This window comes from Hyla sarda, chromosome 3 (assembly GCF_029499605.1).
Source record: "Hyla sarda isolate aHylSar1 chromosome 3, aHylSar1.hap1, whole genome shotgun sequence".
Classification (NCBI taxonomy): Eukaryota; Metazoa; Chordata; class Amphibia; order Anura; family Hylidae; genus Hyla; species Hyla sarda.
Genome location: NC_079191.1, coordinates 286,667,008 through 286,691,986, shown reverse-complemented (window position 1 = coordinate 286,691,986; position 24,979 = coordinate 286,667,008). Strand labels below are relative to the sequence as shown.

General features: G+C 43.2%; 1 protein-coding gene and 1 long non-coding RNA gene across 5 annotated transcripts in view; one reads left to right on the top strand and one right to left on the bottom strand.

Moving 5' to 3' along the window:
- LOC130362404 (uncharacterized) overlaps positions 1-11,546 on the top strand; it is a 52,611-nt gene extending 41,065 nt beyond the window's left edge. The window contains exon 3 of the long non-coding RNA XR_008891402.1: positions 11,443-11,546. This is a non-coding gene — a long non-coding RNA (uncharacterized LOC130362404). The remainder of the gene's footprint in view (positions 1-11,442) is intronic.
- PACRG (parkin coregulated) overlaps positions 1-24,979 on the bottom strand; it is a 634,469-nt gene that overhangs the window by 265,604 nt on the left and 343,886 nt on the right. For all 4 annotated transcript variants that reach the window (XM_056566798.1, XM_056566800.1, XM_056566799.1 and 1 more), the window contains one exon: positions 20,739-20,910. In XM_056566798.1, coding sequence (XP_056422773.1) covers positions 20,739-20,910 — 172 coding nt within the window. The remainder of the gene's footprint in view (positions 1-20,738; positions 20,911-24,979) is intronic.

The following is a 24,979-nucleotide window of genomic DNA, read 5'->3' as shown; positions in this document are numbered from 1 at the left end:
TATTTTTGGGCTCTCATGACGCAGACACTGACTCTGGGACCTTGTGGGACACTCTTAAGGCATACCTACGGGGATGTCTTAGATCCTCTATATCCTATCTGAAAAGGGAGGCTACTATGAGGGAGGAGGAACTGGCCGCGCAGTGCGCCAGACTGGAAGCCAGATATGTGGAGGACTCCACTGATGCCCATAAGGAGGCTTGGCTTGCTGCAGGCAGAGATTATATGCTCCATCTCACAGAGAGAATGAATCGTAAACTGTTCTTTTCCAGGCAGTTCTACTTCGAGCATGGCAACCAGTCTGGCAAACTGTTAGCTCATCTCGTTAGACAGGACAGGGCCCCTCCATCTGTCCTTAGGGTTCTTTCACCGACTGGCACAGTTCTCATAAAGTCTGACGATATAGCTGCTAGATTCGCTGAGTTTTATGGTGACTTGTATAATACTAGGGCGACGTACTCGACTGACGAACTGACTGACTTTCTCTCCCACATTACTTTCCCCAAACTGGCGGAGGAGGACAGGACTGATTTAGACAGGGACATTACAGTTGATGACATAGAAGAGGCAGTTGCTAGTATGACTAAGGGCAAGGCGGCCGGACCGGACGGTCTTCCTCTGGAGGTGTATGTCAAATATCTCCCCCAGATTGCTCGGAGCTTACAGTCTATGTACGAGGAGGCGTATGTCACCGGGTCCTTGCCGGACTCCTTACGTGAGGCCACTATTGTGGTTCTCCTGAAACCTGACAAGGACCCGTTGGATTGTGGGTCTTATAGACCTATCTCGTTGCTCAACGTAGACTATAAAATCCTTAATAAAATCCTAGCTTTACGTTTGAACAAGATGATCCGCACTATTATACATGAAGATCAATCTGGCTTTATACAGACAGCGGTGCAGTTAGGTACAGCTCTGGATATGGATTGGGCCTTGGCCTCGCTGGACGCGGCCAAGGCCTTTGATTCAGTTGAATGGCCTTATCTCCTGACTGTATTACACCATTTTGGTTTCGGAGCTAGGTTCATTCGCTGGATTCAGATACTATATACAAATCCTAGAGCCCAGGTTAGTGTGAATGGGATTTGTTCACCCTTTTTTGCTTTAGGGAGGGGCACTCGACAGGGTTGTCCCCTCTCCCCACTGCTGTATGCGGTCGCGGCGGAACCTTTGGCTATACTATTGAGACAGGACCCTGGGGTTAAAGGTATTGCATATGGGGGTAGGGAGGACCGCATTGGTTTGTACGCCGACGATATGGTACTCTTCTTGGATGAGCCGCGGTCCTCTCTTCCTGTGGCCATTGCGATCATAGATAGGTTTGGCAACTTTTCTGGACTAAGGATTAACTGGTCCAAGTCCTTCGTGCTTCCCCTCCGGCCCCCTGGGTGGCCCGCTGTTTTTGCGGGCCTTCAGGTGGTCGAACGGTTTAAGTACCTGGGCATTATTGTTCACAGGGACATGTCTAATGACTATATGTTAAACTCCTATCCTCTTATGGCCATGATTAAAGACAAGCTCAGGGTTTGGAGTTCTTTGCCTCTCTCGGTCCCTGGCCGGATTAATTTACTTAAAATGATTATACTCCCTAAATGCTTGTATGTTCTAGAGCACGCAGCTTCCCCTATCCCGACGTCCTTCTTTAAGTCTTTACATTCTCTTCTCCCCCCCTTTATATGGGGTACTTCACGTTCCAAGCTGAAATTGACTACCCTTCAGCGCATGAAGGCTCGGGCGGGCTATGCCCTCCCGGACTTTCATGTGTATTATCTAGCTGGCCAGCTGAGGTTGCTCCGATCCTGGGTTCGAGCGGAACCGCTCCCCAATTCTGAACATCACTTGGCCTCGTATATCCATCAGACTCATATGAGAGCATGGTTGGACGCTCCGTCTACTGGGGGTCAACGGTTACTGCCCTCACACCGCTTGGCCTCCCAGGTGTGGAGGACAGTTAAGCAACTATGTTCTTTTACTGACGTAGCAGTAGACCTGCCTTTCTGGGATGCTACTTACTTGACTGAACTGACGACTGACTTGGACCCGACTTTCTGAAAAGCTCATGGGATTAGGGAACTTGGACATATCTACTCTGACAATGAACTCCTCTCTTTTGCACAGTTACAGGACACGTTTGACTTACCTAGGACATCTTTTTATAAATACCTGCAGTTGCGTCATGCTCTCATGACCCAATTCCCTCCGTCTGTCACCAAAATTTCTCATTACCCACTGATTGGGGTCTTAAAATCCCAGGGCCCTAGTGGTCTGATCTCAGCCCTTTATTCCCACATACTTGAACGGAAACACAATCGGTCGCCTCTTCATATTCCAGGTCTTACAGAGGAACACTGGCAAGATATTCAGATATCTCACACTCTAGTGTCCCCTGCGGCTAATAACAAAATTACCCAACTATACATTATACATAATTGTTATTTAACACCTATTAGGTTGTTTCGTATGGGTAGGACACTCAACGACTGGTGTCATAGATGTAACTCTCCTAGAGCTGACTTTTGGCATCTCATTTGGTCATGCCCTTATATTAGTTCCTTCTGGGTGGAGGTTCTGTCCTTTATGTCCTCACTATTGGATAGACCGGTACCACAAGAACCTCTTCTTTGCTTGTTTGGGGTGATGGATGAAGAGCACTGGCCGCATTATACTAGGATAATGCTACGTGGTTCCCTCTTTATGGCTCGTAAAGCCATTGCACTGAGGTGGATGGATCCCAGGCCTCCCACATAGTCTGCATGGATAAAGTTGATAAATACTATGCTACCGTATGAACGTATGGTATATAAAAACAGGAACTGCCCGGGTAAATTCACTCATGTGTGGGGTGTCTGGTGTTCCTCCGCCGATACCCTGTTCTCTGCCACTGAATTTCGCTCCTCCAGGGATGCTTTGCTAACACGACTCTAGTTTTAGACTGTATATTCTACTGATGTAGGTCACGGTCCCATGTTATACATGTGATATAGTTGGGCGAGACTGGATTGCCTCCCTATACCTCTGCTCTGCCCTCTCTTCCTCCCCTTCTCATGTCCCCTTCCCCTGGTGTCTAATTTGTGATGTCTCCTATCACTGCGTCTTCTTCTCCCCCCTGGCGTGTGAACCGTCTCTCCGGTTGTCTCTCGTCTGTGTGCCTCCCCCCCTCCTTTACTTCCCCCCCTACTTTGTTCCTCTGCCTCCTTCCCCCGTTCTCTCTTGATAGCTGGTTCCCCCCTGGGAAGAAGTATTATTTGATGTTACAATACGCACTGTTATTACTTGTATGGTATATGGGTTATACTCATGTTTGTGATTTTCATACTGGTTCATCTGGTTATGAACGAATATGCCCATAATCTGTCATATTATTCTGTTGATTATATGTAGGTGCTGATGTACTCCCCTGCGTGGGAAATTTTCTTACTTTGTGGCTTGTGCGGAGCCGAGTTTGGTTACCTTTTTTTGTTCTGTTAATGCCTTTATTCCCTGTTCAATAAAACGAATTAAAAAAAAAAAGGTGTTATCCACCATAAGGTGATTTTAGTACGTACCTGGCAGGCAGTAATGGACATGATTAGGAAGGATCTGCTCATGTCTTGGGGCTAAATGGCTATGTTGTGAGATTACTATAATACTGTGGCTAGCTTTTTGTGAACTGGTATTTCCTGTTTGATTTTCCTTTTTTTGACTACAAATCTCATAATTCCATTTTCCTCCCTCCCACACATCAGCCACCCCACCCATTGAAACATAAATGAACTGCATTAATTCAAAGACATGTGGTTTTCAATCAGGGTGCCTACAGCTGTTGCATTAGTTGCAGATTGATCTCTCTCCCACCAAGCGATCCCTCCACCCATTGAAGCAGACAGGCTCCCAGTCATCAGCTGACGAGTGAGTCAGGTCTCGGCCGCATTGCAACCTGGGAAAAATCTGAGACAACAGTCATTTTGTATGCTGTTAAAAATAAATATTGGGGTGAAAATCACATAAGAATTGTGAGAAAACCGTCACACACACTTTAGACTAACTTTACAGCCCCTGTACCATATTCAAATAAAAAAAAAATCCTGGGATACCCTTTTAACATTATATTTAAATAGTTTGGACATTTCCACACGTGTTAATAGAAAATATGTTTATGTTTATTATTTTATTTGAAAAATTGAAGAAGTGGAAGAGTTAAACTCTTATTAGACGATGTACTTGTTCACAGAAGAGACACATATGGGACTATAACTCACAATAATTTAATTGCAAACACTGTTCAATGTTATGCTATAGCACAGTATTGATCAGTGTTCTTGGTGCTCCAGCCTGGCCAAGCAGCTTAAAAAAACAGATTGATGATCCGACATCAAAGAGGCAGATTAGGGCTCTCTGGCTGCTATGTCAGCTGATGGTAACCCCACAATTGCACCATGGTGGTCCCAACCTGCCTACTGAGCTAGCTGGCAAATATATTTTAACAATTTAGAAGTCGCAATCAAATTTGATCATGGCATCATAAGGGTTAATGCAGGCAGCGGCAATTTCAGCTGCTGTTCGCATCCAGTATAAGGCATGCTCAGCCTTTGAGCGCGCTTCTTACTCCTCAGCCCCAACCAGGTCGTACCTGTACACTCTGTGTCTTCAAGGTGTTAAAAAACAAAATTGTACTTATCACCCTTGGTCCCCTGTATCCTCCTTTATTGTAGCATTTGGTCTCTGTCATACTGTAGTTCCTAGTGCTGAGTTCAATACATATTATTGTCAACCAATCACTGGCCCCAGCAAAGTCCTGCCTCACCAAGTAATATGCTTAGCGGCAATGCAACAAATTGACCCCCAGTAAAATTTGTCATATTGCAGCAGAGAGAAAGGGCGCTGCGATAACGGAGGCTACAGGGATCCGAGGGAAGTAAGTACAAGTTTGTGCTTTTTTTCCGTTTAAGCAGGCAGGCTGAGCATATTAAAAAATATATATTTTTGATGGAGCATCCCTGTAATAAGAAGTAAGATGTCGTCTTTAGGCTGGCAGTGGGCTTCCTTACCTACTAGGCCCCTGTGGTTCAAGACTATTGACAGCAAATAAAGCTTTATAAACTGTGCTGTGTCAAAATGACTAAAAACACTGGCATTAATACCAATGTAAAGAATCCTTACTAAAGTTTTCAAAACTAACAAACTGCAGACTCAACATGAATTTATGTAGACACGGCTACCTTAACCTTTGTTTTTCATACTTGTAAATACTGTAGTAGGAAAATAACCAGGGCATGCATTCATTCTACCATCACAAACCATAAAATTAGTCATGTTTATTACTGAAAGAGACAACAAATGAGTACTGTACTTTAGTGCAGCCAATGTCCATTTCCATAGGATATTTCATTAATATGAATTGTTTTATAAAGAAAAACACGAGACAGCAGACTAGATGCTGCAGTAAATGAATGATGCATTATGTTAAGCATCTTGCTTTTAATTGAACGCAGTCATGAATTAATTATAGGTAATACTGTATAATTAAAGCACTATCTGCACAATGAAGAATCTGCACATTCCTCTCAGTCCAGACAGCCCACAACTCTATGAAAGTAATTACAGTCAAGCTATATGGTTTTACCTCACAATGGAGGTATCATGAATAGATACTTCAGCTGCTGTCATGTGATCAAAATCCTTGTTAGTATATGTCACTTCTAATACCAGGTTTCAAAATGTAATTCTTTACTAGATTATGATTAGAGATGAGCGAGACAAATTTGACCCGAACTTTATGATTTTTGCAGCTCTGCGAACACTCAAGCTTTTACCAGTAAATAGCATGAAAACCGGTGAAAGCATGTTTTTTTGGGCGGGCGGAATAAGCAGGGCGGGCGGAATAAGCAGGACGGGCAGAGGGTGGTGAGATTATGTCAGGGACATCAACATATCACATGATAACTGATCTGCCATCTCCTGCTGTATGCAATTGAAATAACTCCACCATCTCATGCTGTACACTAGTAACATCAGTCAGCTACCATCTGCTGTATGCTGGATACTATTAGTAACACCAATCCACCATCACCCTACTTCCAAGCCAGGCCTACATCTACACAACCCAACATCCACAGAAAAAGGGATAATTTTTGGCATGCTTGAAAAAAGCCACTGGGTCTGCCCATGCCTCCGTGAGCATATTAACACCGGCAGGCATCTACCCACAACCAGGGATACTTTATTGTGTGAATAAGTGTAACAACGGCGGTTAGTGTACCATCTACTTCTGCCTACGTTGGTCAAACAGCTCGCTCAGCTCCTCCTCCTCATTGCAGGCTCCAGAATGTGACTACGCCACGGACTCATTCAGCATCTGTATCTGGTGCATCTAGTAGGGGCCGGACGAACCCTGTCTCTTTAAGGGTTTGTGCGCGCCTCTGATTACACTCCCTATCCAATCCCTGATCAGCAGTAACTATTTAAGGACACTCCACCCTGCCTTCCATGCTGAGCAATATTGTGGTTTTCCATAGCGAAGGTTCTGCTGATTCTCTGCTGATTCAGCGTTCCAGATTTCTGCCTGTTTTGTGACTCCATCTCTTGCCTGACCCCTGGTACTTTCTGTCTCTCCTGGTTTAGACCTCGGACTGCTAGACTACGCCTTTACCTGCTATTGAACTAAAAACACCACCAGCAGCTGTGCTACTCAGCTCTGGTATTCCCTGCTCCAGCTCTGCTACACCATCTGCCTGGTCAGCCTGCTGCTGTGCTGAGCTACTCCACCCAGCCTCAGCCAGCCCCACCCACCTGCATACACAGGTCCTTTACATTAAGGATCTTCAAGCCTTCTAGGCCAGCTGCCACTTCACCGGGACCACTCTTGTGTAGCGACCCGGTATCTCCCTGCAGCTAAGACCAGCTTCCGCACGCGGAGCGGGATAAAGGGTGAAAACCAGGGAGATACTTAGACTCCGCTCACAAGTTTGGCCCAAAGGCAAACTTTTAAGTGGCCCAGTGGGTCCACACCCGTTGGGGTGTTACAGTTTGCTCAGGACATGGACCCCACTAGCAGGTCCAAACCCGTAACACAAGATTTATATCAGGAGCTTCAACGCCAAAGCAAACGACAAGATGTTCTGCTGCAGTGTCTGAATGCCAGTTCAGCTCGACTGGATGCTTTACCTACACCTGTTCTAGCTGTACCATAGGTCCCAGCAACTCCTGTGACACCAGTTGCAACGTGTTCACAACAAGGCATTTCTGCTGTCCAGTTGCCTTTGCCTCCTCGCTAAAGTGGCAATCCCAAGACTTGCAGAGAATTCCTGAATCAGTGCCTGATCCACTTCGAGCTACATGGCGACAAGTTCCAGTCCGAGCAAGCTGAAGTAGCCTTCATTATTACCCTGCTCTCTGGAGAAGCTCTAACCTGGGCAAATCTTTTATGGGAGTCAAGTGGGCCAGAGACTGCAAACCTCCAGACTTTCCTAGCTGTCTTTTGCACTGTGTTTTAAGAACCAGGCCGTGTCTTGTCTGCTGCCTCAGCTCTCCTCCGCCTCAGACAAGGTTCCATGACCGTGGGACAGTATGCAATCCAGTTCCGCACTTTGGCTGCAGAATTGTCTTGGAATGATGAGGCACAGCAAGACTTATTCTGGGAAGGTCTCAGTGACTGAATTAAGGATTAATTAGCTGGAAGGGATAATCCCGTCTCCCTGGATGCCTTAGTCACATTGGTGAAACGCATTGATGTACATTTCCGGGAGCAGTTTTCTCAAGCCGCCAAAGTGAAGAGAACACCAAGACTTGCTCCAGTGTTTCAGAAACCTGTTCAGACTGTTCCTGCGATACCACCAGAGGAGCCAATGCAGGTGGAACATCTGAAGCTCAAAGATTTGGAGCGTCAAAGACGTCGAGCAGAAAACCTCTGTCTTAACTGTGGCGGAAAAGGTCACATAGTCCGTCTACCACCAGAAGGCGAAAAAAAACTTCAGCACCTAGGTTCATATGGAGAAGTGACCCTAGGCGAAAATAACAATTCTCTCAAACTGCTGGTTCCAGTGGTCCTGTCTTTTGGCAAGTCCAGTGTTCGTGTATCTGCTTTCCTGGATTCCGGCGCCGCTGGGAATTTCTTGAGTCTAGCTCTAGTGACTCAGTACCAGATACCTACCACCCATCTGGCAAAGCCAATAATTGCCACCATAGTAAATGGACTACATCTGCCAAAACCTATACAGTGTGCGACTATCCCAATCAACTAGCAAGTTGGGGTGCTTCACTATGAGGAGATTGTCTTCTATGTCCTGCCTGATTCCACTGATCCTGTGCTATTGGGATTGCCCTGGCTACATCTACATGTTCCAGTTATTGATTGGAACACAAAGAACATTCTCTTGGGACCTCAGTGTCATTCCACCTTCCTATCTGAAGTCCGTCCTGCATCTCCTCCTCTGCTGTCTGCAAATCTGACTGGTCTGAGGCTGAGACTCTTCCACCCCATCGGCCCTATGCCTGCCCGATTGAACTGCTACCTGGGACTTCTCCTCCTCGTGGTAGAGTATACCCACTATCCGTGCCTGAGACACAGGCAATGTCAGAGTATATAAAGGAAAACCTTCAGAGGGGGCTTATCCTAGGGGGAAGTCCACTTCTCCGGCTGGAGCTGGCTTCTTTTTGTGCCAAAGAAGAATGGGTCTCTGCGTCCATGTATAGACCATCATGGACTGAATAAGATAACTGTGAAAAACAAGTATCCTCTGCCGTTGATCTCTGAATTGTTTGACCGTATTCGAGGCGCTCAGGTTTGCGTGGAGCATATAACCTGATTCGCATCCGTGAAGGCGACGAGTGGAAGACGGCAATCAATACCCATGACGCCCACTATGAATATCTGGCCATGCTCTTCGGCCTGTGTAAGGCTCCTGCAGTATTCCAGGAGTTTGTGAATGACATCTACCGGCATCTGCTGTACGAATGTGTGGTGGTCCATCTGTACGCCATCCTGGTCTACTCCTTTGATGTGACCACCCACTGTAAACAAGTGTGTCTTGTTCTACAGCGATTGAGGGAAAATGGACTATATGAGAAGCTAGAAAAGTGCGTCTTCGAACAATCCTCCTTACCCTTCCTGGGATACATTGTCTCCAGCACTGGTCCGCAAATTGATCCTGACACGGTGTCTGCTGTCCAGAATTGGCCTCGTCCACAGGGACTTCATGCCATTCAAAGATTTCTGGGATTTGCCAACTTCTATAGGCAGTTTATTCCAAACTTTTCATCTCTCACTGCTCCTACTTCTGCATTGATAAAAAAAAAAAGGGGTGGATGCCAAGAAGTGGACCCCTGAGGCCGAATCTGCTTTTCAGCATCTGAAAGACTGTTTTGCCACTTCTCCGATTCTTCATCATCCAGATACCTCCAAAAAGTTCTTCCTTGAAGTGGATGCTTCTTCAATTGGCGCTGGTGCTGTTCTGCTGCAAAAGAGCTAGCCATTAAGATGGCCTTGGAAGAATGGAGATATCTCCTGGAGGGGGCAATGCATCCAGTGGTAATATACACTGATCACAAGAACCTCACATATCTGCAGTATGCACACCGTCTTAACCCTCAGCAGGCTCGACTGGAGCTCTTCGTTGCCAGGTTCAATTTTCTTCTGCATTTCAGACCGGCAGACAAGAATGTGAAGGCAGATGCACTCTCCCGTTCCTTTGATCTGGAGGACAATATCGAGGAACCACAACACATCATGGATCCTTCTCGTCTGGTCTCTGTGGCTTCTGTACAGCAGAAGGATATTCCTCCAGGAAAGATCTTTGTTCCGCTTGCCAAGAGGAGGAGAGCACTTTCCTGGTGACATTGTTCCAATTTGCTGGTCATCCTGGGGAGCGTAAGACCCTTGACTTGCGGTCCCGTCACTACTGGTGGCCTGCTCTGTCTAAGGATGCCCGAGAATTTGTCTCCGCCTGTACCACCTGTGCCTGCAACAAGGTCTCCAGAACCAAGCCCACCGATTTGTTACAACCACTACCCATTCCAGAAGCCCCCTGGCAACACATTGCAATGACCTTCTGCAATCTGGGTAGTAGTGGACCGATTTTCCAAGATAGCACACTTTGTTCCGCTTCCTGGATTGCCCTCTGCTTGTCGACTGGCTTGTCTATTTGTTGAGCATATCTTCTGCTTTCACGGTCTTCCTCTACATATTGTGTCTGATCGTGGAGTACAGTGCACTTCCCGATTCTGGCAAGCTCTCTGTGGACTTCTGGATATCACATTGGATTTCTCTTCCAGTTACCATCCACAGACTAATGGACAAGTGGAGCATGTAAATCAGATCTTGGAGAATTATCCGTAACACTATGTTTCAGCACCTCATGATGATTGGGCTTGTCTTCTGCCTTGGGCAGAGTTTTCTTATAACAGTCATACCGGAGAATCTACAGGCTCGTCTCCTTCCTATATTGTGTATGGCCTTCATCCACGTGTTCCCTTGCCATTATCTGTGAACTCTATACTTCCAGCTGTCAATTTTTCTTTCAGAAACTTTCTCAACATCTGGAGTAAGACCAAGAACGCTATCTCGCAGGCAGTGTCTCGTATGAAGAAAAATGCAGACACTAGATGCAGACAACCTCCCTTGTTTTCCCCTGGTGACAAGGTCTGGCTGTCTTCACAGAATACTCGCATGAAGGTACCCTGTTACAGACCTCTGACTGCTAGACTACGCCTTTACCTGCTATTGAGCTAAAAACACCACCAATACCTGTGCTACTCAGCTCTGCTATTCCCTGCTCCAGCTCTGCTACACCATCTGCCTGGTCAGCTTCTACAGGCCCTGCAGCTGTGCTACTCCACCCAGCCTCAGCCAGCCCCACCCACCTGCAAACACAGGTCTTTTCCATTAAGGATCTTCCGGCCTGCTAGACCAGCTACCAATTCATCGGGACCACTCTGTAGCGACCTGGTATCTCCCTGCATCTAAGACCAGCTTCCACACCCGGAGCAGGATAAAGGGTGAAAACCAGATAGATACTAAGACTCCACTCACAAGTTTGTCCCAAAGCCAAACCGGTAAGTGGCAAAGCGGGTCCACACCCGTTGAGACGTTACAATAAGCTTACAATATGCGGCAACATTTATCATCGTTGCTTTGGTAAGCAAGTTCTGTAGTAATTTTTTTCTTGCTATTTTTTTGCTTATGTATGACATATTTATCATACTATCACAGGGGGTTGATAAATTTGGCTTACATGAACAAAAACTAAGAAATCACTTTTAAATACCATTTTTTTTAGCACACATAAGCAAAAACCAAATAATGACTACAGAGCACCACTATGCAGCTTTGAAAAAAAATTTGCATATATATATATATATATATATATATATATATATATATGTGTGTGTGTGTGTGTGTGTGTTTATTTTAAACTGTTTTTTCTCCCTAAATGTACTTACTCATTTTTTTTTGTTACTTCTTCTACAGATCCGTGTATCCTGTGGACTCCTTCGGATTCGGTGGACTACTTCGACGACCAGCGTTTTTCTTTGCTTGATGTTAATAAAATGGTTAACGAGGGCTTGTGGGGGAGTGTTTTTTTGTAATAAATGTTTTTTTTTTTAAACCTGTTTTTTTTTTTTTTTTACTTACTGGACAGGCTTAGTAGTGGAAGTCCATTACTAAGCCGGGCTTAGCGTTAGCCACAAAAACAGCTAGCGCTAACCCCCAATTATTATCCCGGTACCCAACACCACAGGGGTGCCGGGAAGAGCCAGTAACAACAGGCCCGGAGTGTTAAAAATTGCGCTCCTGGGCCTAGGCGGTAACAGGCTGGTGTTATTTAGGCTGGGGAGGGCCAGTAACAATGATCCTCGCCCATCCTGGTAACGTCAGGCTGTTACTGTTTGGTTGGTATTTGGCTGAGAATAAAAATAGGCGGGACCCTATGTGTTTTTTTTTTATTTTTTATATTTAATTATTTATTTTAAAAAAACCCGCATAGGGTCCCCCCTATTTTTATTCTCAGCCAGATACCAACCAAACAGTAACAGCCTGACCAGGGTGGGCGAGGACCATTGTTACTGGCCCTCCCCAGCCTAAATAACGTCAGCCTGTTACCGCCTAGGCCCAGGAGCGCCATTTTTGACGCTCTGGGCCTGTGGGTACCGGCTCTTCCCGGCACCATGCATCTAATGAAAGGTCACATGACCTGAAACGCGTCATGCTTGGCGCTGATTCCTGGAATTTCAAATGTTTGTCTCATTGAAGTCTCTCCATGGTTCCAATAAAAGTGAAGTTTCTTAATCGCTGGCATCTACCTGCTTTCTTCATATCCTTGGAGGATTATATTGCCGTGCGGTGGCCGGGTGAGCTGACTATTTTCCTACTTTGCTCTATAGATTTGTAAATTACTTCTATAAAATTTTTTTAATCCTTCTAGTACTTATAAACAGCTGTATGCTACAGAGGAAATTCTTTTCTTTTTGAATTTCTTTTTTGTCTTGTCCAGTGCTCTCTGCTGACACCTCTGTCCATGTCAGGAACTGTCCAGAGCAGCAAAGGTTTGCTATGGGGATTTTTTCCTGCTCTGGACAGTTCCTGATATGGGTATCAAATGTCAGCAGAGAGCACCGAGGACAAAACAAAAAAGAAATTCAAAAAGAAAAGAATTTCGCATACAGCTGTTAACATGTACTATAAGGACAAATATTTTTTTATAGAAGTAATTTACAGATTTGTTTAACTTTCTGGCAGGGCTTCTATTCTGCCACCACCATGCTTTACTGTAGGAATGGTTTTGGGTAGGTAACAGGCAGAGCCTGGTTTTCTCCAGATAGGACACTTAGAACTAAGGCCAAAAAGCTTTTTTTTGGTTTCATCAGACCAAAGAATTTTAGTTCTCACAATTTGAATGTCCTTTAACCCCTTAACGACATCGGATATAAATGTAATTCATGGTGCAGTGGTACTTAACGCACCATAACGCACATTTATGTCATGGACATGACTGTGAGCACCGGACTGGTGCTCGCGTCATGCGCGGCAGGTCCCAACTGTTATCGGCAGCCGGGGACCCGCCAGTAATGACGGACATCAGCGATCATGCCGATCTCCGCCATTAACCCCTCAGATGCCATGATCAAATACAGATCATGGCATCTGCGGCTGTGAGGTCAGAAAAATAGATGATCAGATCACTTGCAGCGCTGTCGCAGGGATCCGATCATCTGTAATGGCGGATGGAGGTCCCCTCACCTGCTTCAGTCTGTCTCCCTCGTCTGCTCTGGTCTGAGATTGAGCATAGCACTGAACAGTATTAGCAATCAAACTGTTGCAATAAATAGTCCCCTATGGGGACATAAAAAGTGTAAAAAAAAAGTAAAAAAAAATATATTAAAAAATAATACATTTTTTGAAAAATCCCCTCCCCCAGTTAAAAGCTAATATGTTATTTTTTTCCGCTTTACCCCCAAAAAGCATAAAAATAAATAAACATAATTGGTATCGCGTACGTAAATATCCAAACGATCAAAATATAATGTTAATTACCCCGCATGTGAACAGCGTAAACTTAAAAAAAATAAAATAAAAAATTGCTGATTTTTTGTCACATCACACTTCAAAAAATGTATAAAAAATTTATTAAAAGTTTTATATACACAAATGTGGTATCAATAAAAAGTACAGCTCATGGCTAGAGATGAGCAAAGTTACAGTAATTCGATTGGTCACGAACTTCTCGGCTCGACAGTTGCTGACTTTAGCATGCATTAGGGATCGACCGATTATTGGTTTGGCTGATATTATCGGCCGATATTCACGAGTTATGGGTATCGGCAATTACCTTGCCGATAATGCGGGTGCTTTAAATCAATGAACTGCAGCGGCTTTTGCAGGGCCAGGGACCGCTGCTCGCTTCTCTCCCCCTGCCTGTCCTGGGATCCTGAGTCCAACCACCACCGCTGCCTGATTGCCTCCCCCTGCCTATCCTTTGGCCAGAGACCACCGCCGCTGCACCTTTGCCTCCCTATCCCTGGTTTTAATATGACCTGTTCCCGGCGTCCGCGCTACTTCTGACTCCGGTGGCATCCTGAGCTGTCAGTGTGCGCCGGGCCGCTGACGGTGACTTCGCGTTGAGAACGTCACTCATCATTGCGCAGCGCACAGCAACAGGACGCCGCAGGAGCCAGGAGTAGCGCAGACACCGGGAACAGGTAATTATAAAACCGGGGATGGGGGAGGCAACGGGGCAGCGGCGGTCTCTGGCCAGAGGATAAGCAGGGGGAGGCAATCGGGCAGCGGTGGTGGTTGGACTCAGGACAGGCAGGGGGAGAGAAGCGGGCGGCAGTGGCGGCCTCTGGCACCGCAAAAGCCATTGCAGTTCATTGATTTAAAGCGCCCGCTTTAAACCATTGATCTGCAGCGGCTTCTGCGAGGTCAGAAACGGTTTATCAGGGTATACCCGCACACACACGCATTCTCATTTTACCAAGGATTTACCAAGGGGGGGAGGGGGAATTAAAATGCACAGAATATCGGTATAAGTTATCGGCTATCGGCCTGAAAGTTCATAGGTTATCGTTATCGGCTCCTAGGACTGTATCTTCCTTTTCCATCCCACCGGAGCATCTGAAAGCTGAACTAATTTATGCAGGCTAAAGTCAACAAACGCCGAGCCGCGAGGTTTGTGACGAATCAAATCACTGTAACTTCGCTCATCTCTACTCATGGCACATAAAATTAGACCTCATACCACCACTTATACGAAAAAATGAAAAGTTATAGGTCATCAAAATAGAGGGATTTAAAACATATTAATTTGGTTTTTTTTTTAAAGCGGTACAATAATAGAAAAATATGTAATCATGGGTATCAATTTATTCGTATTGAACCACAGAATAAAGAAAACATGTCCTTTTTAATGTAAATTGTACATCGTGAAAACAAAACCTTCCAAAATTAGCAAAATTCCTGTTTTCTTTTCAATTTTGCCACACAAATAATATTTTTTTGGTTGCACCATACATTTAAGGGTTAAATACGTTATGTCATTACATAAGGACACCTAGAGTATAGTGCAGAGATGCAAGCGCTGTATAGAGCCTCTCCACATCTATGCTATATTATGGACGATTACATTGGGCGATATGTCTATTAGCACAGGTACTACTACTCCCATCATGGAACAGTCTGTTCCATGCTGGGATTAGTAGTGCTAGCTAAAAAAAAATGTAATAAAGAAGAAAAAGTGAAACACACAAACACTTTATTAAAAATTAATTTTAAATGCATCTTTCCCATCCCTACTACATCCTTTTTTTCTCCTTTTTAATTCCTTTTTTTTTTTTTTTTTATTGGTACCCAACAAATTTTGAAAACAACGCCAAAGGGACCAAAAATGCAATTTCCACTCAAATGCAAAAACGCCAGAAAAAAAAATCAGACGCAGGAAATTGCACTGGCGTTTTTTTCTGTGAAAAAAATGCAGGAAAGAAAACCAAGTGGAATCCTAGCCTAACAGCCAGGATCAAAGATAACTGCAACCACAAAATCTAAGTGGTTAGACAGAGGGAGAAAGAAGCCATTTGTCACCTGTACTGCCTCTTTACCCCATGACATGATTGTGGGGTGCTGGGGGGTTGTCATAGCAGGCAGGGGCCTCTCTTATCTTAGTACATCTATTAGGTCCTGCTGTAATATTGCGGAGTAATTTTTTTAAAGTAGTAAAACAAAATAAAACCTATATCATTTGGGTATCGTTATAATTGTATTGACCTATAAAATGACAATAATGGCCCTCATTTATAAAGCTGAAACAGACTCGTTTTTGTTGGGTTATTCTAAGTTATTTTGGCGCGACATGTCTGCGCCAGGAAAATCTGACAAACCTGACATTGCATTGTGAAAATCTGGAAAAGGAGCGTGGTCTGTCACAAAGAGGGCATCTTCAGCCCAAAAAGGGGCGCACTTTCAAACCCCGACCTATTTACAATTGATTTCACAAAAAAATCCTGTGAATAAATGGCTGGAAATTACCACCTAGAAAAAGCTGGTAAGAAAATGTTCCTGACTTGTAAATTTGTGAATTCCCATAGTAAATAGAGAGGAATCCTGCAAGTCTGAAACAACATTTCACGCTAGTAAAAACCACACACTCTTAATAAATGAGGGCCAATGTGTCATTTTTGCCAAAAAGTTCACTTTGTAGAAGCGGAAGCCCCCAAAAGTTACAAAATAGTGGGAAGTTTTTCATTTTTGCCCCACAAATATATATTTTTTTTTGTTTAGCTGTAGATTTTGTGGCGAAACAATGTCATTACAAAGTAAATTGGTGGCACAAAAAACAAGCCTTCATATAAGTCTGTATGTGGAAAGTTGAAAACCTTAGGAGGAAAAAAATACTGCAAAAATGAAAAAACCCTGAGTCTTTAAGGGGTTGATAAAAGTAAAATCTCTGTGGATTCAAGTCAGGGTTAAAGCATCATATGTTGGTACAGAACCCTTAACCCTCACTCATGTGGGCCAGTTATAAGAACACTGATTATGCTTTTTACACTTTCATTTTTTTCCTTTTTTTTATTTGTACAAAGTAATGAATTTCAGATCCCTGAGGCACTGTAGGGAATTAAGCTGGACTCTGCTGGGAATTGTAAAAAGCCCTTTATTAGTCAAAACCTTGAATGTACTAAAAGATGGATAGCGGTCCTAATGTTATAAAATGCTGCCTTGTGTGAATGTTATTTGTTCCCACAGTTTCTGCTGACACCTCACTAGCCCCCAAGAAGGCAGGCTATTCTTCCTTCACATTGGCTCTGTTAATAGTGTATTCAATAAAAAAAAGTATAAAGAAAATCGCAGTTACTTATTAGGGACACTGTGACAACAGGAAGTCAACCTGTGAAGGAACAGATAGAGCTTGTCTGTTTTCTAATGACTAAATCCTGCAAAGTTAACAATTCTTCTCACAAGCTTTTGCCATGCATTGATGCAGAAGTCATTTCCAAGTTAGAATCTCTCTAAAAGTAATCTGTACATAACAGACTTTATTATTTCTTTACACATCTTCAGATATTAAATCAGAGGACGTCATTACAACAAACCATGATTTACTCTGAAACACTGCAAAAAACTCATGGGGAAATTATGAAAAGTGTATGATCATTTTCTACCATCTAAAATTTGTCAAGACCCTGTTTCATGCACAAATGTGTCCTAGCCACATTTAACCCCTTAAAGACACTGCCTATTTTGGTCTAAGGGACACATTTCATTTTAGCATTTTAATTTTTTCCTCCTCGCATTCTAAGAGGCATAACTTCCCCCCCCCCCCCCCTCTACAGATCTATATGACGGCTTTACCCTTCCAGTACTTTTTAGCAGCTCTAGGCTACAGAGGAAATTCTTTTCTTTTTGAATTTCTTTTTTGTCTCGTCCACAGTGCTCTCTGCTGACGTCTCTGTCCATGTCAGGAACTGTCCAGAGCAGCATAGGTTTGCAATGGGGATTTTCTCCTGCTCTGGACAATTCCTGATACGGGTATCAGGTGTCAGCAGAGAGCATTGTGGAAAAGACAAAAAAGAAATTCAAAAAGAAAATAATTTCCCCTGTAGCATACAGCTGCTAAAAAGTACTGGAAGGGTAAATATTTTTTAATATAAGTAATTTACAAATCTGTTTAACTTTCTGGCAACAGTTGATTAAAAAAAAATAATAATAATGTTTTCCCCTGGAGTACCCCTTTAACTTTCCATAGGGGACTTTTAATAGCAATCATTAGATTGCTATGTGCTAGTCAGTACTATGTTATATCAAATGGCTCTCCAGGCTGGACAAGAAGCTCGGCCATCCTGCACACTGGGAGAAGGTACACCGGCAGCCATTTGTGCTTATCAGACCCTGCAATTGTACAGCGGGGGTCCGATTGGAACTTCGGTTTCACTATAGATAATCAGCATTGATCACAGCATCTATAGGGTAAATGGCCACCTATACACAGGAACCCACGAGCAGGACACCACAAAATTATTGTTGTGGACCTGAGGAAGGCCTGAGAAAACACTGAAACTCGTTGTCTAGTTGTACCTTTTACGTACGAATAAAATAAAAGAATACTGTGTATCCATTAGTATCCTTACTTATTTACACAGTAGCGCTTGGGAGACAGACCCCCCCCCCCCCCCCCGCATTTTCTGTGCTTCTATTCCCTTCATTTTCTTTTCCATGACCCCTTCTTGGGGACAACGGACAAGGGGGCACCAAGCAGCAAGCTGTAACAGCCCACCACATATCACGACAGAGTTGTGCCTTACTCATCGCACAACTCCTGGAGGTCAGTGCCACCGCACAGGTGTGGTGGTGTGGTTTTTTCCATTCTCTTTTCTTTTAAACCATCAAATATCTAATCTACTAAGCCAGAGAGTGCCCCGCATTTTTCTTTGTTTTCTTCCCTCCTTCTATAGGGTAAATGGCGTGATTGCTGATGTCCACCATTATCTGTGAAACCCTGGCTGCTGATAGCAGCCAGAACTCACATGCTATTTAGCAAACGCAAGTCCTGCACTCACTTTATATTTGTGCCGTAAATGTATGGGGCTATGTGCAAAGTTACTCGCTGTAGCCTGTACATTTACACCGTGTGTCCTTAAGGAGTTAGGAAAGAGGGTAAAGCTTTTGTGTATGAAGAGCATGATGTGCCATTATATTAGGATTTACTGAAACTTAAAAGGGTTGTCCCACCTTGCTACATCCAGGTTCCTCCTCTGGCCTGTTTGCATCAGCTAGAGGTGGCCGAGAAAGCCGGAAAAAGACAAAACAGGGAAGCTCCACAATTTGCATAACTCCCATTGACGGCTGACTTAGGGTAAAAAATACTTAATACGTATTAGATCTTGGGGAGTCAGAGTGCTGGGGACCCCCGAGATCTCCTGTAAGGGGACCCAGCTCCCCCCTGAAGCGGAGCGTCACTACCCCCGTCCAAATCAGGGGCCACAAAGCCCACTACATATATCTCTGTGGGAGAGCCGTTCGGTTATCTTCAGCTCTTCCATAGCGATATATGGAGAGCGTGTGGCAGTCCCCGCTTCAGGTGGGGGTCGTGATGCACCACTCCAGGGAAAAACCAGGTCCCTAAACAGGAAACTGCGGGGGGCCCAGGGCTCAGACTCCACAAGATCTAAAACCTATCCCCAATTCTGTGGATAGGGGATTAGTTATTTTCATGAGACTACTCCTTTAAGAAGATTGCTAAAACCCTGAAACTAAGCTATAGAAGGGTTTAACAGGGCAGGTTCCACTCAGAACAGGCCTTGCCATGGTCGATAAAGTTGGGTACACATGCTTAGTGTCACATCCAGAGGTTGTCTTTGAGAAATAGATGTATGAGTGCAGCCAGCATTGCTGCATCCTAGGAAAAAGCCTCTTCTAAAGAAGAAGCACAAGAATGTCTGCATTTAGTTTGCTGAAGACAAGCAGACTAAGGGCATGGATTACTACAACAATGTCCTGTGGTCTGATGGGACCAAGATACAATTATTTGGTTCAGATGGTCTCAGGAGTGTGTGGAGGCAACCAGATGAGGAGAAAAAAGACAAATGTGCCTTGCCCACAGTGAAGCTTGATGGTCGTAATGTCATGGCCTGGGCTGAATGAGTACTGCTGGCACTGAGGAGCTACAGTTCACTGAGGGAACCAAAAATGCCAACATGTACTGTGACATACTAAGGGAGAGCATGATCCCCTGCAGTTGAAGACTGGGCCACAGGGCAGTATTCCAACATAATAACAACCCCAAACACACCTCCAAGATGACCACTGCCTTGCTACAGAAGCTGAGGGTAAAGGTAATGGATTGGCCAAGCATGTCTCCAAACAAATTCTATCGAGCATCTATGGTGGCCAAACAAAATAATGACACGTTAACCCAATTTGGACATTTCCACTTAGGGGTGTACTCCCTTTTGTTGCTAAGGGTTTGACATTAATGTGTTGAGTTATTTTGAGGGGGTAGAAACATTAAACACTGTTATACAGACTGTTCACTTACTACTTGTACATTGTAGCAGAGTGTCATTTCTTCAATGTTGTCACATGAAAAGATAGAATAAAATATTTACAAAAATGTAAGGGGTGTACTCACTTATGTGAAATACTGTATATACGTGTATATACTTTAATGCCAGGTGCAGTTTTGTGTAAGATCAGCACCCTTTTATGGAACCTAATTTTGTTTTCCTGATTTAAATTGAAGTTTTATGTTTTTTAATAAATCCTTTAGTAAGAAGAGCTCGACTCCATTTCTGATAATTTAGAAAGCTTCATATCACTCCCGGGTTTATGACTTAATGGAGACCTGGGGAAATACATTACATTACCAATTGCAATAAAATGAGAAGTTGTTAATAATTGTGCCTGCATTTAGAAGCATCGGATGTAACACAATATCATTTCACAGTCAATGTCTTTATGAAAGTTGGTTCCAGTCAGACAATGTTCAAAAGTGAAGGCATGAAGAAATATCCACCGTATACAGTGCCAACAATGCTATCACTCTATAGTGCTTTAAAATAAGATGATGGCATCAAAAAAGTCGTATTTCATCTAAATAAATGGAAGATGGAAATTTGCTGAGGATCCTGCAGACTTCTTCCAGTACAGTGAAAAAAGACTTTTATCTTAAGATTACATTACTCTCCAGTGTCCATTGAAGTTGGTGACTTAGTCATAGCGGAGAACTTTATCTCAGCTACTGTATAAAATTAGAAAATGACATAACTCACACTTACTTTTTATGGGTATAATGAGCTGCGGGATGACAGGAAGAATCTTTGGTCCTCCATGCTCTAGCATGTCATGGACTCCTTGGCGTGCAAAAAACTCATAGGGATGTGTCGTTTCACACAGACCATCAAAGAACAGAGGCAAGTAGTGATGATAATCCAATTTCTCAATCTCTACCTAAATAAAATTAAGAAATAACATATGGTATAATAACATTCAATGGAGCAAATGGAGAAAACAACTGTTTAATTAAAGAGATGCCTGGCTTTGAAAGGAAAACTGTCAGACAGTTCACCCATACTAGACCCAGAACACTGGGTTATCGTGTGGGTTAATACAGGGGCCACTTTCTTTTTTTTTTTGTCCACTGGCCACCGAGTTATGCCCCTGTAAAGTTCCTTTTTTGGTCTATGACTCAAGGCGCTTTCAAGGCGGGGCCCCCGACGGCCGTCTGCCTCTGCCTCCCACACTGAAGTTTCTAAGCCCGCCCCAGTTGTTTGCATATTCATTATCTTAAACTCCACGTCCTAGTGACATGGATTCACATGTCCCCTGAGCACAGCGCTCTTTCAGCAGAGCGCATGCAGATTTTACCCAGCTGCTGTATGCTGTGAATGGAACGGCACACGTGCAGTGGCACTGCGCAGAGCGAGAACAGTACACCAAGCTCTTGCGTCATCAGGACGTGAGAGCTGGGTAAAATCTTCATGTGCATGCGCTCTGCAGACAGAGCCCTGTGCTCTGGGGACATGTGAATCCACATCACTAGGACGTGGAGTTGAAAATAATGAATATGCAAACAACGGGGCGGGCTTAGAAACTTCAGTGCTGGAGGCAGACGGCCAGTGGGGGGGCCCGCCTTGAAAGTGCGAGTCATAGACCAAAGAAGGGAACTTTATAGGGGCATAACTCGGCGGCCAGTGGACAAAAGAAAGTAAGTGACCCCCTGTATGGACTCCTGTTCACCAACACTATAACCCAGTGTATTGGGTTTAGCGTGGGTCAACTGGCTGACAGTTTTAAAGGGGTACTCCACTGGAAAACATTTTTTTTTTTTTTTTTTTTTTATCAACTGGTGGCAGAAAGTTAAACAGATTTGTAAATTACTTCTATTTAAAAATCTTAATCCTTCCAGTACTTATAAGCTGCTGTATGGTCCACCGGAAGTTATTTTATTTTTTATTTTTCTTTCTGCCTGACCACAGTGCTCTCTGCTGACACCTCTGTCCATTTTAGAAACTGTCCAGAGTAGGAGCAAATCCCCATAGAAAACCTCTCTTGCTCTGGACAATTCATAAAATGGACAGAGGTGTAAGCAGAGAGCACTGTGGTCAGGCAGAAAGGAAATTCAAAAAGAGAAGAACTTCCTGTGGATCATAACAGCAGCTGATAAGTACTGGAAGGATTAAGATTTTTTTTATAGAAGTAAATTACAAATATGTTTAACTTTCTGGCACCAGTTGATTAAAAAGGGCTACTCCGGTGGAAAACATATTTTTTTTTTCTAATCAACTAGTGCCAGAAAATTAAACAGATTTAACTTAAATTTCTTATATCTAAAATCTTAATCCATCCAGTATTTATCACCTGCTATATGCTCCAGAGAAAGTTTTGTAGTTGTTTTGTCCTTTGTCCATGTCAGGAACTGTCCAGAGCAGGAGAGGTTTGCTATTAGGATTTGTTCCTGCTCTGGACAGTTCCTGACATGGACAGAGGTGTCTGCAGAGAGCACTGTGGTCAGACAGAAAATAACTATACAGCTTCCTCTAGAGCTTACAGCAACTGTAAAATACTGGAAGGATTAAGATTATTATATAGAAGTAATTTACACATCTTATTGACTTTTTGGCACCAGATGATTAACAAAAAAATGTAACCATACTTACAGCAGCAGTTAGAAACTATTAAATACTCACTGTGGGAAACAGATTTTGAAAATTAAGATAATTGACTAGCTATAGTTGTAGCCTGCCTAAGGGATCCTTCACATACATTTTTGTTTCTAGAGATTTTAAAATGCCAGTGTTTTTTTTTCTTTTTCATGTAACATACCTTGTTTATAGCATTTTTAGTGGAGTATTATGTGGTGTTTTTTTTATCTACTGTGATGTTGTACATGTGTTTATCCTATAGAGAAAACTATTGAAAAAAATCAGGAGGAAAAAAAGGCCATACCCACAACATACAAAATGCTATAAAAAAAAGTCACAAACCATTGTTTAACAATTATTTGGTCAGGTGTTACAGAGAAGGTCAGCAGGTTTCCCAGGTTTGGGGATGGTAATAATAATTTCAGAAAATATTTAATTCAGAATTTAACCAGACAGTGCTTAATCAAACGGTTTAAGCAGTAGTAATTATGGAAAGTTTGGTAGTATTCTGATTCTACCAGGGGTTGGACAAAGGGCTTTGTTTGGTTTGGGAGTTATTATTATTATTTTTTCCAGAATTAGGTACTAGTTCATTTAACCCCTTCCCGCTATAGGACGTATGCATACGTCCAATCATCCGCCATGTTTGAGCAATTGGACGTATGCATACGTCATAGCGATATTCTGCACTGCCGCGGGCAGCGCAGGAGATCGGCAACGGGACCTGACTGTTAATCACAGCCGGAGTCCTGCCGCAGCTGCCGGAGCAGCGATTGCGCCGGTCCCGGCAGCATTAACCCCATATCACGGTATCTATGGTGATGACAGGGGGAACGCCCTCCCCCTGTTCTCCAACGGCGGCACCGCAGTACGATCGAATTCACCGTTGGTTGCTATGGCAGAAGGAGGTCAGATCATGACCTCCTCTCTGCCTGCTACAGAAGCCTGTGAGATCCAGCCGTAGGCTGGATCGCACAGGCTGTAGTGTGTTCAGCTCATCAGGTCATACTGTGCTGCAGTACAAATGTATTGCAGCATAGTATAACCTGTAAAAAGTGCAAAAAACTAAATAAAAAGTTCTTCAATAAAAGTATGAAGTGTAAAAAAATAAAAATGCCCCTTTCCCAATAAAAGCCCTGTATTTTCACCAAAATCATATACATAATAGGTGTTGTCACGTCCGTTATGACGTGTACTATAAAACTATAACGTAAATTATCCCGCACGGTGAAGGCGGAAAAAAAACCCATAAAAATAAATGCTAAATTCGCCAATTTTGGTACAAATAGCTGAATAAAAAAGATCAAAAGGTAGGACGTAGCACAAAAATGATACCAATAAAAAGTACGGCTCATCCCGCAAAAAATAAGCCCTTACTCAATTCTGTCGGACAAAAAATAAAATAAAAAAGTTACGGCTGTTGGAAAATGAATAGCAGAAAAAGAATTTTGCTCAGAAAAGGAAAAAGAAAATAGAAAGCTATATAAAATGGGTATCGCCATAATCGTATTGACCCACAGAATAAATATAACATCACTTTTACCGCACAGTGTACACTATAAAAAATAAAATAAAAAAACTTCAAAAATTTTCCAGTTTTTCACAAAAAATGCTGCATATGTCAACAAAAATGCACCACTTATATAAAAGTACAATATGTCAGGAAAAAACTATCTCAGAATCGATCTGCTCAGAAAAGCGTTCTAAAGTTATTACCATTTAAAGAGATACATGTAAAATAAAAAAAAAGCCTGGTCACAGAGGTAAAAAATGGGTCGGTCCTTAAGGTGTTAATCTGTCTGGATCATCTCCGAAATTTTGAGAAGTGAGACTAAGTTAAAGGGGTACTCCCGTGGAAAACTTTTTTTTTTTTAAATCAACTGGTGCCAGAAAGTTAAACAGATTTGTAAATTACTTCTATTATAAAATCCTAATCCTTCCACTACTTATTAGGGGCTATATACTAAAGAGGAAATGCTTAACTTTTTAGATTTTTCTGATGTCATTACCACAGTTGCTCTCTGCTGACCTCTGCTGTTCATTTTAGGAACTGTCCTGAGCAGCACGTTTGCTATGGGGATTTTCTCCTGCTCTGGACAGTTCTTAAAATGGACAGCAGAGGTCAGCAGAGAGCACTGTGGTCATGACATCAGAGAAATCTAAAAAAGTAAAGCATTTCCTCGGTAGTATATAGCCCCTAAAAGTACTGGAAGGATTAAGATAGACATAATTTACAAATCTGTTTAACTTTCTGGCACCAGTTGATTAATAAAAAAATTAAAAAAATTCCACGTGAGTACCACTTTAAGAAAAGAGGTCATTATAAACAGCAAAAGCATCGTTAGATTATAGAAGGTTGCACACATGGATTAGTA